The following is a 15,074-nucleotide window of genomic DNA, read 5'->3' on the forward strand; positions in this document are numbered from 1 at the left end:
CTTGTGGCACGGTGCGTTGTCTTGGTGGAACAACACTTTTTTCTTCTTCATATGGGTTGCTTCAAAAGTTGCTTGACAAAAGACGCTCTGTCTCACAAACTAATTGACATACAGACGTCAAATTTTGACACGAATCATTTGAAGGTTGGTACTATATAAAAATAATATGCATTTAATACTAGCGGCGCCATCTATGTGTCAGACCGGGGACTTATCAGCCAACCTGTTACTATGCTCTGGTCGCCTCAAGGTCATTATTTCATGGTCATAATCTCTTTACCTCATATGATTACTGATCGAGCTGAATTACAGAAGTACTATAGCCTCTTAAAACCTTACATTACCTCTCTCTGAAGTTTTGTTTCCAGAATATTGAGTAAATATTGAATGTTATAAAGGATGTGAAATCGAACAACTTGAAACCAAAAAGATGCAGAAGAAATCACGAATGAGATCGATACATTTCATTTCGTATGATTAGTTTGAGCTTTATGTCGAATGCTTGGTTGAGCCACTCATGTTCATGTTCATGTTCATATTTACTACTTATATGAAGCAGAAAGAAGTAAAATATATGCTTATATGAACATTATTGAGGTATGAGCTTCATATTCAATGCAAATAAGAAGTAAATACTTGAAAAACAGCGAGCTTACATCACGTAGTTCAAGTCTTTAGGGTAAAAATTTTGGGTTTCCATACACAAAAAAGTGAATAAAAAATACTAAATTTATTTTTAAAATTCCATTTATTCCTCCAAAACTAAAATTATATCCGCTGCTGTGTTCCAAGCATGTTTTTTTTATTTCTAATACAACCGAAATTTCGAAAAAGCAATACGGCCTGGCCGTTCTTATTGAATAAAAAAAAAAAACAACCGAAATTAGCGAAGTTTTCAAATGAAAAAGTTTTGTTCTCCGTACAAAATGTATGGGTTCCACGGGTAGGCCAGTTGTAGAGAGAGGGTGTAAATTTGGTCATTTACAATCTGGTGTCAATGTCAGTCTTGCCCCATATAGATGTCATTCTACTCCCATGTCTACAGAAAACTACCTTTTGTTTAACCAATTTTAGAACGCTCTAAAATAGCTGTTATTGCATTTCATTCTTCTGGAACTCATTAATAAGTGAACAAATAGGTTTAAAATAATAATAAAAGAGAATCTGGCGTTATTCAAACATGCTTTAGGGAGTTATAGGATGAATTTAACTATTTCCAACTTACGCTATTATTAGTTAAGTTATTGGGTAGTCAAAATCAGAAATAGCACCTTTTTCCGAACGATCATTTACTGATCGAATGCCAATTGATTTTGAATGTAACCGAGCGTATGAACCTGACAGGCTGTTACAAAAGTCAAGCAAATAAAACAAATATAATATAGAACAAAACATACAGAACGATTTGAAACCGGTCTCCAAGAGCTTACGTAATGCCAACGTAAGAATGATTGGGACAGCTTCAAATTAACCGTGTTAATCATCATCTACCAGGCCTTCGTCAGTTGCCATGGCAAGGCAAATTCAAACATTTACATGCGATTTGTAGTTGTAATAAAGGCAGTTAGAGAACAGTACGGCCAAACGCTTCCGCAGTACAGTAACAATACTCATACTCATTGGTGGGAACACATACAACAGAATTGTTAAACGGTAACTATAGATACTAGACTATGGTTTGTTGTTATTTACAGATAGACTAGATTGATGATTGAGAGCATAAACAGAGCATACCCAGTGCACATACATATTTGATAAAGATGTATTAATTTATATTAGGAAAAAAAGCAAAAGAAATCACGGTTATGATAGCAATATTCACAACAAAAGACATACATTGCTTTACCTTGCAAACGCATTTCGTTTTTACATCACTAAATGGATAAGGCGCATGCGTTTTAGTACATGTTCTAAATCATTTTGACCAGGACGAGATACGACGAGTTGTTATTATTCTTCTTTGGCAGGATCTGAATCAACTCGATAGATGTGAAAGTTTTCCTAACACTCTTTCAGTGGATAGACAAAAACCTACAGTTTGTAGTGACGAGCAAACGGTCTTTTGCGACAACAAGATATTAGTTTCGTAATGGATATAACATGTTGTGCTTAATTTTAAGAACTCGGTCGACTTTTTTCCCGTGTGGTACATAAGGCTGGCGACACACTCTGGTACAATAAAATCAGTGAGTGAGACACAAAAGAAAGATTGTTGGATAATCATGGCCACTCCATCATATAACACTGGGTTCATCCAACCAGAAGAGGAAATATTCTATTCCACATATGAGCCAACAAAAGAAGGTAGGAGAAAAATCAGCCATCACTTGAAATGGAAATTTCAGCGCTCAATCACTGCTGAAAATTGTAAAATGGAAATTTTTGCAGTATTTTTTAGTTTTAATTTTCAAACGTCATAGTTTCTTCAGTATACGGCGGATATATATTGAATTTCTTTTATTTTTATATTCGCCTTATGCATTGACAACCAACTCACATCATTCCTGTACGAAATCATATACCAGAAATTATTGAATATGCAGTGAAAATTGGTATAAATCCGGAAAAAGAAGCCAATATAATCTATCTGGCACGACAAGGATTGCTACACCCTTTACCAGAGAACTGGAAACCATGGTGAGTTCAATTTATATTTTTTTATCTATCTTCATACATTTTTTAAATTTACGAACCACAATATAATTTTTTAGCACGATATTCAGCAAACAAATAACGTTTTTCTGCGAGAAGTTTATAAAGTGCCCATGCATATGTATCGTTAGTGATTCCATTAACGCAAATAGAGTGTACATCACCGTTCAAGTACTCAAGAAATATACAGCAGGTTTTCCATCAGATGAGACACAAACATTTGTATTAGCTAGTGATGATTTTCTATTATTCGCAGCTGTTTATCAGCTATTTGAAAATAAAAATTGCTTGGGCTCAGACAGCTACACAAACACAGTTTCGCCTCAATGCGAAAAATAATTAAATTAGGATTATGGCTATTTTCCAATTCTTGAAATGATCTTACTGCTTATTTATTATTTTAACCAGTTATATTGGCCCGGTCACACGGCTACGCAACAGCACTACGGAGTGTACGCAAACCTAGCTGTATCCTTTTTTGTCTAATAGAGTTTGATGGTGCGACCATATACTGAATATGGTCTGCTTTTTGCCGACTAAAACTCCATAAACTGGGCATGGAGTTTTGGCAGCGTATTTGTTAGCAGCACTTGTTTCACTCGACAGTGGTTCCCTCATGGACAATGCAGTATGTGGCAAAAAGAAGTGTATTTGGCTTGGCCGTTCTATCGGAAACTATATCGGTCTATACAGTCAATACCCGATTTAAGCGGTTCTCGACTTCGAACCACGAACGCATTCGAAGATACGCGGATTTTTAAAATTTGACATTTCACGGAGCTTTGAATGCAGAATTTAATTTTTAAATTGCAAATTTCAAAATCACTTAACGTTTAATCATTATAAAATTGAATTTTCATAACATTTTATTGTTGTTCATGAAATAAACGTATAGCTATGAATTTTGAACGAGCTTCGTAGCGTGGGTATAAGTAATCGATCCTTTAATACGACACGATGTTTTAGAGCAAACTCGAGGTACGTGAATTTCTATGGAATGCATTATCTGCGTATCTTGGGCATCGGCTGTACATGATACAGCAACATTTTCAATTTAAATTCAAAGCTCTCCCGGAGCATTTTCCGTATATGCATAGTGTAGATCATTTAGTCAAATCACTCGCTGGAAAGCATCTCGCCATAGTTTCGTTATCGATCAGCTACTCGGGACCGGAGATTTAATTGCTGAATATGTTTCATGAAGAGTCAATTCATTGCTTTCAAGAGGTATCTTTCCTAATCGCAACGAGCACTACTATAGCAGAATTTCATAGTACGGCATATATGGATAATTCCTTTTACACAAACTCAACCCTTGAAAACTCAGTAATGCCACGTAATAAAACACATAGTCATTGCCTCAAATCGAATAGGATCGCGTTCATTCATGATCGTTTTGAGTTGTCTCAGGGAAACGCCTTAGGAGGCGGATCGTCTGCAATGGGTCCAGATTAGGACTACCTTTCGCACTTACCTATACGCACTGGGTATATTTTTAAAAATGCTATAATAATGTCATGTACATAATAAATGACTTTGGTGAGTAAATCATACAAGGTCGTGTAAAAGTAAAAAAATCAACTCGTAAATAAAAAATGTAAATGTCCAAATGAAAGCTGAGTCATTAATCGAGTTGACAACCATTGAGCTAATATTTTAGAATCTTGGATTTCTGTTTTTTATTTATGATTTACGAAATTAGCGAAAGGCATGTGAAGATAGGCAACTAACTGAGACCCGTATCTGTTAAATTATTTTCTGTCAGCTAATTGTAACGGAAAATCTTGTAGTTTAGTGATTTTATTGTGCATTTGTGCAAATGTACATGTTTTATTGTAGAACAAATCTGAATTAAACAAACTCTTCAGTTTTGTATGTGTATCTATAATGTGTTTTTATAGATATAGATATTTGGTTCTGTTGCAGCAGACGGTACTGTTATTGTTGCTAGTTTTGCCGGTGTTGCAAAGCTAATGTGGATACTGTGGCCGTCGCAAATGGCAATATTAAGATAACTGTTATGTACGCAAAAGGTTAACATTTTAAAAAGGCCGTTGCCGTTTATTCACTAAAAGGGTTCACAAGTACGAATATTAAACAACACACATCAAAATGCGTGCGTCGTGTGCGAGCGGTACGATCGAGTGTCTCCTTAGGGCCATCCGAATGATCGCCAAACCGGGACCACTCATTTGCCGATAACGGCGGGTTATCGGTGAGTGCCTCGCGCTCGGCTTCAGGTGTGCGCAACACAACAATAACCTTATGCACTGTCAAGCGCATCCGCTAGCGTCAGTGACTTCTTCGACAGCTAATAGTAGCAGAATCCGTTTAGCGAAATTTTATTCCACGTACACGTACCTTACGAAAACGGATCCATAAAGTTAAATAGATGTTTGTCTTCTGCTAGAAATCGATCCGCAGACGCCAACAGCCGCCAGTTCCGGACCTTTTCTTTTATTTGATATGTTTTTAATTTAAAATTTGATTCATTTTGCTCGCAGTATTTGGAATAATACCGCTAAAATCATGTATGTGGAATAAATACATGGCCAGAATCAGTACAACCCTCGAAGGTATGTAACCCGTTCAATGCGATGCCTTTGCTAGTTTCCCTATGGGAATGTTCTAGCGTTCAATAACTTTTGCTGTAATGTAAGAAAAAAATACCAAAATCCTTTCTAAAACATTAAAATATTATGAATCGAATGGCATTCAGTGTTGTTTACGGTGGCGCAACCATCTTGTTTTGAAATTATAATTTGTCTAAGCTTTTAAACAGCTCTTGAAATTATATCTCAAGACAACGAAGCCAAAAACTTGACGACTCAAACATATTTTCATAATAGGAATCTGTTTTCCGTTTGTTTTGTAAAGCTTTTTGTCAAACAATTTTGTTTGTAATAGATAATTGACCATAGTGTGGCCTAATTAGTAGATAGGCATGTCTCTTTATGTCTACTTGGACAGTGATAAGTTAAAAAAAAGATACTAGATAGTTGTACTTGCAGCATAGAAAGTGTCTGATTTGTGAATCCTGTTGACGAAATTTCGACCAAAAATCTCATTTGTTTTAAAAATAAGAAGGTTTTGCTCTATTGAACCGGAATGTGTAGAGATGCCTTAAGTGCCCGTAATTTGATCGGAGAACGGTAGTAGTAATCAAGAGGCCAATGCATATGTTCTATGGTTTGTGTTGCATATTCCTCTTGTAACAATTTAAAAGCATTATGCACGACTCTACACCACGCATGGTCTGGGTTTAAATCCCACCTGGACAAGGTGCCGCGCCTATACGCTTCATGAACTGATCCGATAATTAAAATGGCAAGCAATGGAGGCATTTATTAAGCAAAATCGGTTAAGCTCGGTAACAGCTATCAAACACCATTAATACGACGGAGATGAATATACATATATACAAATAATTATACTTTGTTAGCTTATACATTTTTATTAACGTTTTTGATGATGATGATGATAACGACGAAATTTGACGAAAATCGATAATGACTTTGTGCTTCGGTGTTCCAACGCACCCAGCTGTTCCATCGTAGCGAAGTCTGCCTGATTGTTTTTTTTTTTGTATTATTAAATAACAGCCAGGCCGTTTTACTTATAGCTATTGGTAACTTAATTAATGTAGCAATTCACATTAGTTTGTTGTATACATTGCCTTCTCCGAAATGGGTAAGGGCACCTTGTTACGGGTATACTCAATCAACTGATTATTTGTTTGCTTGGTAAAAAGTCCAGTTAATGATTACAAGATACAGAACTGTCATTATTGCAACTCAATAAGTTGTTAAAAAGATGGTTCGTTTAAAGGATATCGTATTGCAAGATCGCAAGCAAAAGATTTGTGTTGTCCATCAAAGTTGGCCAATTTTTGTTGGCCAAAAAAGAAAAGAACATGCATGTGTTCTGCGAAAAGATTCGCAGAGGGTGAAAAACAGAGCAGGAATTGTATCGTGCGAACATACCTTATAACTTTAAAAAATGTTTCTAATGTTCTTTCTTCTTATTGTCTTCCACTGTCAATATAGTTACAGTAAACAAGTCAAAGCTTACTACTACTACGACAGAATAACAAAAAAATCACAATGGGAACATCCCATCGATGTCTTGTACCGAGCAAAAGTGATCGAAGCTAGAAAAGCACTGGCTTTCGATCAATCAGATTCTACATCATTCGGTGATTCAGGATTTCGCAGTTTAAAATCTAATCACACATTCAACAACACCTATAATCAACATCATGCGAAAGATCCTGATTATGGTAACAGTCTTGCAATGTCGAACCAGCAGCTCAAAAGCAACACAACTCATCAGGATGCGCAGAAGCTACCAGAACAGTTGGATAGTTTCACCAATTTGATTGTGGCACCGTCCGTACATGAGGAAAGTGATTCAAATAAAGAAAACAACAGTCAAGACGTTACTGTCGGGGTTGCTAAAAACCAAAGCAATATTGATTCCGCAGTTGCTTTCACGAAGAAACTATCTTTTACCATGGAAGCCAGTGGCCACGATATAAAGAACGAAGACAAAGAAACCGTGGTCAAATCGGGACCGGACAGTAAAATGGGTTCAACCCTGTATGGTTTTACTATTACCGGAACCGGATCACAATTTTTGAAATCAAACAAAAAGCTTGAGTTTGGAAGTTTAGATTTAGCGCGCAAGCCTGAATCCGAAATGAAAGGCATTCTGCGTGATACTAGTTTGAGTTATGTACGCTCAAAAAGTACTCCCAATGAGGACTCGGGAAATGATGAAAGAAAAAGCGTTCGCTTTGATATTGATATCGAGGCAGAACAATCAGCAAACGAAATGAAAGGAGAAATTGATTCGGTCCTTGATGCTGATGCCGAAGCAGACGACAACATCAATGATCGTGATGAAATCGAAAATCGTTTTGATGATCCGGAAAAGGAGGATGACATAAGTGCTGATAGATTGAAACAAACATCTTCTTCAGAATCGTCCGAACCTGATTCGGAAATATTGACGGGTGTAGGTTTGAAAATTGTGAATGAAGGCAAATCTTGTTCGACGGCAGTATCATCATCGAAAGGGACAAAGGTTGAAATTTTGGATGATCGTGGTTTGGATTCGATACGATTTCTCCGGCATTCGATCGATCAAGAACGTGAACGTTACAAAGCAAGGCTTGAAGAGGAGCTGCGATCGCTTGCCACGCTAGAAGAAAGCAGAATGCAGATCGAATTAACAAACGAACGCTTGCGGTACGAGGAACTGCTTTCCAAAGAGAGGCAACGCATGCAGGACCAACATCAACAAAATATTCACGAGATCAAAGAATTTTACCAGGCAAAACTGAACGAACTTAAAACTGACTATGACGAAGAAAATACTAAGGAGTATGCCGTGTATCAAGAGACATTGCAGGAAGAGTTCGATCGGCGCGTGAAGGAAGTGACGAACACACACCGGGCTACGATGGCGAAATTGCAACAGAATCACGACGAAATTGTCGAAGAGCTGGAACGTGACCTGAAGATGGAGGAAGAGTTGCTAAAGAAAGAGCACAGCACCAATCTGGCAGAGATCAAAATCAAACTAACCCATGAGCTAGAAATGGAACGGCAACGCATGCGGGAAACGGGAGAGGACCGGCTGTACGAGAAGGTACGTTGCGAGAAACGTTTGCTAGAGGACAAGTATAAATGTTTGAAGGAAAAATATACGCGCCTGAAAACGGATGTACGCATCTCTCTGGAGCGCCGTAAGAAAAGGCGGGAACAGCAACAACAGCAGCAACATAGCTTGCTTAGCAACAGCTACGAAACAGACGATCGCACAAATTCTAAACCATTACCATCCTACTCCTACGAGATTGGTAAAGGCATGTCGGCATCGTCCACCATCAAACCAACATCCTTGATGATGTCAGAGAAGTCGCAACCACTCAGCAATACATCATATGTTGCTGCTACCAAACGCATTGCAATGGAGTCGAAGCACAACACGCTCCATTTGAACGGCACTGGGTTAGTCGAATCTCGAAAATCGGCCTTTCTGCTGAACCATACCAACAATAACAACAATAACACTACTCAAAAGCATCAGATGGATGAATCGAGCCAAAGTGAGACCAGATATTCAAAGAACTACTTCCAAGTGAAGAACATATTTGGGAGCGTACAGCACGAGGACAACTTCAGTTCCGATTCCGAGTTTCATAAGATGAGTTGCGATACTGGTGGAATAGAAAATTCCTGCAGCAGTTCCATTACTGGCGCTGCCACAGCAGCCCCCACCCGTCCAAAGAGAAGAATTTTCACCAAAACCAAATCATCTTCCACCTCTAAGCTAAACTCGAGCAAACACGAACGCGAAACAGGTGCTACTAAACCTTACACACCGGTGGAAAATCTGCGCATACAGTTGAAAAAGCTAGAAGAACTGGAGGATCAAATTCCTGACTGTAATCTCGATGCGCCGTATCATTTGCGATATCCGTTTGTTAATAATATAACTAACGTCGATAGCGATAAGACAACAGCTAGTGCCTGTATGCACGGCGATATAGGAGGAGCTGAAACTGTCACCACTACCGACAGGAGTGAGCTGGAATTCTTTAAGCACCGTATACTACTCGAACGGGATTCTGTCATGCGTGCGAAGGAATCTCTACGTGCACAGAAAAATGTATTTAAATCTAAACAACGTGATATTGCGGTAAAGCATGCGATCAAAAACAAGCAGCCGGTAGATCAAATATTTCATGTAAGTACACATTTTCACAAGTCCATTATATGAACGTTTGATAACAAAGTTTAATTACGCCGTTTACAGACTGCCTACGTTTATTTTTGGCGATGAATTGCATTTAATGTAATATTCAATGACCAAGTTGCAATTCCAACAATACTTTTAAGCCATAAAAAAGCATGTAAAATTGTTTATTTGGAAGTGTTTGTTTAGAATGTTTTGTTTTCGTTTACTACGCGATAATCATAAATGATAACCGTAATGATGAACACTCATCATGACTTTCTATCAAAAATAGTTCCGAGTAGCAAGGCTGAAATGTGTCACGTTATGTAAACGTTTGTAATTTTAAACTTCTTTAGACTTATTTATTACTGTTCCTAGTTTATTAGAAAAATAATACATCATAGATAGGAAAATCTGTACTGGACGATCGTGAAAAGGTCCAAGGAGCGATTTTTACCCCACTACTACCAATTTCACTGCGTTTCACACCAGCAGAAAATACAAACTGAGTTTTATTTCTGAGATTTTACTCCTATCTCTGACATACATTCCACTACTTTTTTTACTTTACACTACTTGACTTTACACTGACTGAGCAATTCTTGATAAGGTACCATTGCTATCCCATTCGTACATTGCACTGCTTATTGTTCCTTCTCGCGTTTCTCGCTCAAAAATTACAGCGTAGGTATCAGGTTCAGTACATAGGAATTTAATAAATTCGTATAAGCAAGAGTCAATGATAATAATAGAGAGTAATCGAATGTAACATTACACGAGTGCTGGGAAATATAATGGAACTATTCATAATTTAATACAGTACAGTATTGGTGGTACATATTTATCGACAGTACTAATACATTTTTGTTTTGCTTTCATATTGCAGGAAGAGAAAGAATTAACCGAAATGGAAGTATCGCTTCACCGTACACGAGCATTGCTTGGGGAAAAAGTAATCCGATTGCGACATCTAGAAAATTCTCTACAAAAACTCTCCGAAAAAGAGCATCCTATTCGAGCAGGTCCCAGAGAGATACCGCTTAAACCAAAGGAAACCCTCAGCGATTTGTCCTCCTATTCAAGTTCGGGTTTCAGCAGCACTGATGTACCAACTACTGAACATTACGGTCGCTTGCAGGCGAGAGTTCCATCGAGAAACACGGAGCCCACGGATACAATTACGTATCTAAAGCATTTGCACACTGAGATACAGGAAATTTGGAGTTTACTGAGTAAGTATTGCAAAGTTATTTGGGTAAGTGAGAGAAATCTCACGGAAGATAAGGCTAATATCAGTTGTCTCGCTCTCGAAAATTTGTTCCTACCCTTTTTTCGGTATTTTACTATTTGCTATACATCCAATTCTAAATTTTAGTAATCATATCTTATCATTCTTGGTTCAGTTTTGCATTTTGTTTTGCTCCAAATTTATGTTTACAACAATGCTTGCAGATCCCAACAATGGTGGCACAGCGCCTGTAATGAGATTGGATGAAATGGATTTTCTCAATAATACCGCCACAGTACCCTACAGCTCGGCGTCTGGAAAACAATGCTGCGACAAAGTGCTGCCACAAACAGCGGCAACTCCAGGCTTTAACCAAACATCAAGCGCCATTTTCGCCGCAGGAACTCAACCACCAATGTCTAATTATGTCCAAAATCAACATCATTACACCATCACACTACTCGAGACGACTCGAGATCTTAAGAATTGGCTTCGGCAGGCTAAAACCGAGCATGAAATATTGAAAAATCAAACCCACGGTGGTTCTGAAAATTTAGTACCAAATATTCATATTTAAGTTGCGAAACGATTGTGTGCTTTGTGGTACGAAAAAGACAAACCAGTTTTTAGCAAAAGGTAAATTTACCGTTAGCTGACTGGTATTTCCTTATGAACTAAACAAAACAATGTATACCATAGGATGAAATGAATACAGCTCGTTTCATTTCAATGTAAACACAGACAAACAACTTACATAACACTCCTTTTCACAGTGATATTTACCATTAGCTGTGTTCTTTCGCGTGTGTTTTTCGGAAAAAAATCTTTCTTGTTGCGCTGCATAATTATCGAGGCGTAGGTGGACTTTTCGTTGGAAGAGAGACCAAAAAACCTTTTCGTCCTGTATTTATAGACCATATTAAGAACTAGTGGTTCGCTCCTCCGACAGCCTCTTGTCGAAGGATAAAAACTGTTGAAGATTTCCGAATCAGCAACCACAAAATTAGGTGAAAAAAACATGCTACTGTTTAGCTTTCTTCAGGTTTGAATGAAAAGTTTAATAGATTTGTTTTTTTTATTCCCTTTTGTTACCGACCGGCCGTTTTGACAAATTTATAATGTTGTTTTTTTTTAACATGTTTATATTTCATAGAATCATACATGATGCCAATTCCAGTACTGCTAACAGAATTGGTATATACTAAAATTTTATCATGCAGTACGAACGGACTGCACTTGCTAGCCCACAAATGGCATAATTAAAATAATAAATATAGTTCATTTTTTATCAACCTAAAAGAAATAACTCATGCTCTAAACAAATGGACTAATCACAAATGGTGAAACGGCAAAACGGCACAAATGCCACAACGAAAACTAATTGAATGAAGTTTAAATTTCTTGAAATACCATTCAACGTTCAACGAACTTACTGCAAAAATGCATTACCCTACCGGTGTAAGACAGCGCCACAATTTACCGGAGCCTTTGGAAGAAATGATGGCGAAAAAACCTTTTCATCTTTTCCGGTGATCTTTTGTTGTGATGGGAGGTAGCTTAGTCGTTTCAAATGGCAAAGAAAATACCTTTGATACTTGTGGAAGGTAAACATTTTTTTACCGTATCTCATACAATCACATTTCCAGTGATCTGAAGGCAAGATCATTTCCGTTACACTGAACGACATACAAAAGATGCTGCTCCAGGAATATTCAATATGAGTCGTCATTGCTTGAACTCCTTGATGGATGACATAAAGTACCTGCTCTATGAGCGATCATTAATTATGAAAATCTTTTATTGTAATTGGCTTCAATGCGCGATGCATAGGTGGATTCAACACCATCGGATGGCTGGGCAATCGTATTGAAACAACGTCAAAATCAGTCCATTTATAAACTGCATACGTTCTATCTGCAAATTCCGACCATTCTCAGTGCAAATGAATCACTAGAGAGAGATGATAAAAAAAATATAAGCTATGAACTGTTCAAAATTTCAGTGAACAAACTTGATAGAAATCACTCTACATGAAAATGAAAATTACCAGCGTTTAATTGTTTAATTTAAAGTGTATTACACTTACACATGTGAGAAAATGAAAATAGGCTCGTAGTTTTTAAATGACGTAGCAAATTGAGACCATCAATGTATAAAGTAACAATTTTGGGAAAAGAACAGGAATCGTTGTAGTTAATTATGTTAGTTTACAATTTGAACAATAGGACAGAAATATATGTTTTTTTATTGCTTACTCACATAGGTAATACATGAAAACCAAAACACACACACTTTAGCAATATTCAAAATAGTTTCTGAGATAAATGAAGCTCAAAATTTTTGCTACAAAAAAATTTAAATATCGTTATATTAAATTTTTCAAACTTATCAAACATCACTTTTCTGACAAATGAATACACTACATAGAAAGAATAAACAGAAACTACGTGACAGCGTGCAAAATAACTGACCATTTCCAAGCAATTCAACATGCTACAACCGATAAAATACTGTATAAAGTCTAATATGTTACAACAAAACAGTCGTACTCTTTCGTACTGATTACGAAAATCATGCCACAGTTCACATGCTATACTACAAAAAATGTATGAAAAATTCTACTTTTTCGGCACAATAACTCTTAGGGGTTTAGGTCTGGCATTTCTGGCTTTCTTTGAATTTATTTACCCGTAGCCGGATAGTCAGTCCTGCGTACGAAGGATTGGTCCGGATGGGATTTTGGACCGGTCCTGTCGTGTGAAGAACGGTGAGTGAATGAAGAATTCTTCTATATCTATAATAAACCCATAGAATACACCCTTAAGCCAAACAATAAACAAGGTTCCGATTGTTGTGTATTAAGATCGATTGCAAAATTTGTTAAATTTCTAATATTTTTAGCAGGGTTTGTACAAAAGGAACAAATAGTAACTAACAACCGCATTAGCTGATTGTTCCTAACATAAGAACAGCTTTTCAAAGAAAGGGCTGTGACTTATCCATGAAACTTGTAAGAGTTGAGTGTTTTGTTACAAAAATTAAGGCTAAAACGAATGATTTTTGATGATTCAGGTCTGCAAATAATAGATCTATTTACCAGGCGATATAATTTCAATTCATGAAGTTACAGGTAGTCCACGAGCAATGCGGTTCCTGTTATACGCGGAATCGAAGATACACAGTTTTTGGAATTTAAACAGCTGCGTTAGATAGCACAAAATGTAAGCAAAAAGGTGAACATTGCTCGAAAATACCTTTCTTTGTCATATAATACATTTGTTTTACAATTTATTCTAATGTATTCTACCAAAAAGTCGCCGATTTTCTGAATAAATGATGTGCTGAGAATGAAGGCAACTTTGCTGAAGAATGTAACGTTGACGTATAAACGATGTTACTCCTGGATTCGACTTACGCGGAAATTCGAGATACGTGGATTTTTCTCGGGTTATAGCGGATAATAACTATAATGGCGTTGGCAGTCGGGGGCTGCCTGTACTGTATTATGTTTTGGACTCAATATTGCATATTGTAGAGTTGATGTTGATCATAAGTTAATATCCTGTATTCTTCCAAATTACAAAAATAATCCGCATTCCGACAAACAGTTGCATATGTTCTCGATTTTTTATTTCGCACAAGTTGGTATTTTCTTTCAGAACAATTTTTAAAGAATTCTATTCACCAGCAAATCGCTATAGTTGATTTTAGGTTGAGGATACATTTAGAATGATTTACTTTTAACTTATTGCAGTAAAGCTGAACAGTTATTTTTAAAACAAGAAATACGGTGCATGTCCACAAAATACTCTGTCATAGTCAGATCAATTGTGCTTTTATCATGAACCTTAAACTTACTAATGGACCACGACCGTAATAAATTCCTTAATGAATGGATAGAATAATAAATGACATGTATATTCGTTTCCAAGTTATGTCAAAAAGAAATAAATTTGTCTTTTCAAATCAAAATATGCGTTAATTCGATTAGTTTCTAAAATACTACAAGTACTATTACTACTATTCTGACTAATTAACTAATCGAATAAATCGACACAATTTCCAACAGTGTGTTTCAAATCTTCTCACTAGGTGCGTTTAAACGATAAGACCGACGCCCCAACGCTACCTATCTTTTACTTCTCTATGGGCTACAACAACCTCAAGAGTCCTAGAGGCCTGTCATTTCTGGCTTTCTGTGACTTTATTTACCCGTAGCTGGGTAGTAATGCTTACGGGGGATTGGTCCGGATGGGATTTTGATCCGGTCCGTTCGTGAGAAGACCGCCGCCGCTACCATTATGCCACCGGTACGCCCCAAAGATTAATAAAACTGATAAACCGAACGACTGATAAAGATTAATATCAAATTTATTTTGTATTTTGCACAACATCACCACTTATATATTAAGTCACACATTATCCAATACAACAAGAAAGTTCACGTATG

General features: G+C 37.0%; 1 protein-coding gene across 1 annotated transcript; it reads left to right on the forward strand.

The window, feature by feature from the left end:
• Positions 1 to 2,222: 2,222 nt before the first annotated feature.
• On the forward strand, positions 2,223 to 11,201 carry LOC128713503 (centrosomal protein of 164 kDa). The gene is made up of 5 exons (XM_053808363.1): positions 2,223 to 2,304; positions 2,526 to 2,637; positions 6,699 to 9,405; positions 10,283 to 10,628; positions 10,849 to 11,201. Exons 1-5 carry the CDS (start codon positions 2,223 to 2,225, stop codon positions 11,199 to 11,201), a joined length of 3,600 nt encoding a protein of 1,199 aa, XP_053664338.1.
• Positions 11,202 to 15,074: the final 3,873 nt, after the last annotated feature.

Source organism: Anopheles marshallii, chromosome 3, assembly GCF_943734725.1.
Source record: "Anopheles marshallii chromosome 3, idAnoMarsDA_429_01, whole genome shotgun sequence".
NCBI lineage: Eukaryota > Metazoa > Arthropoda > Insecta > Diptera > Culicidae > Anopheles > Anopheles marshallii.

Coding starts and splice junctions, on each gene's coding strand:
- LOC128713503 (XM_053808363.1), top strand. CDS start 2,223: ATGGCCACTCCATCATATAACACTGGGTTCATCCAACCAGAAGAGGAA. Junction 2,305..2,525: donor ATATGAGCCAACAAAAGAAG/GTAGGAGAAAAA, acceptor ATCATATACCAG/AAATTATTGAATATGCAGTG. Junction 10,629..10,848: donor GGAAATTTGGAGTTTACTGA/GTAAGTATTGCA, acceptor CAATGCTTGCAG/ATCCCAACAATGGTGGCACA.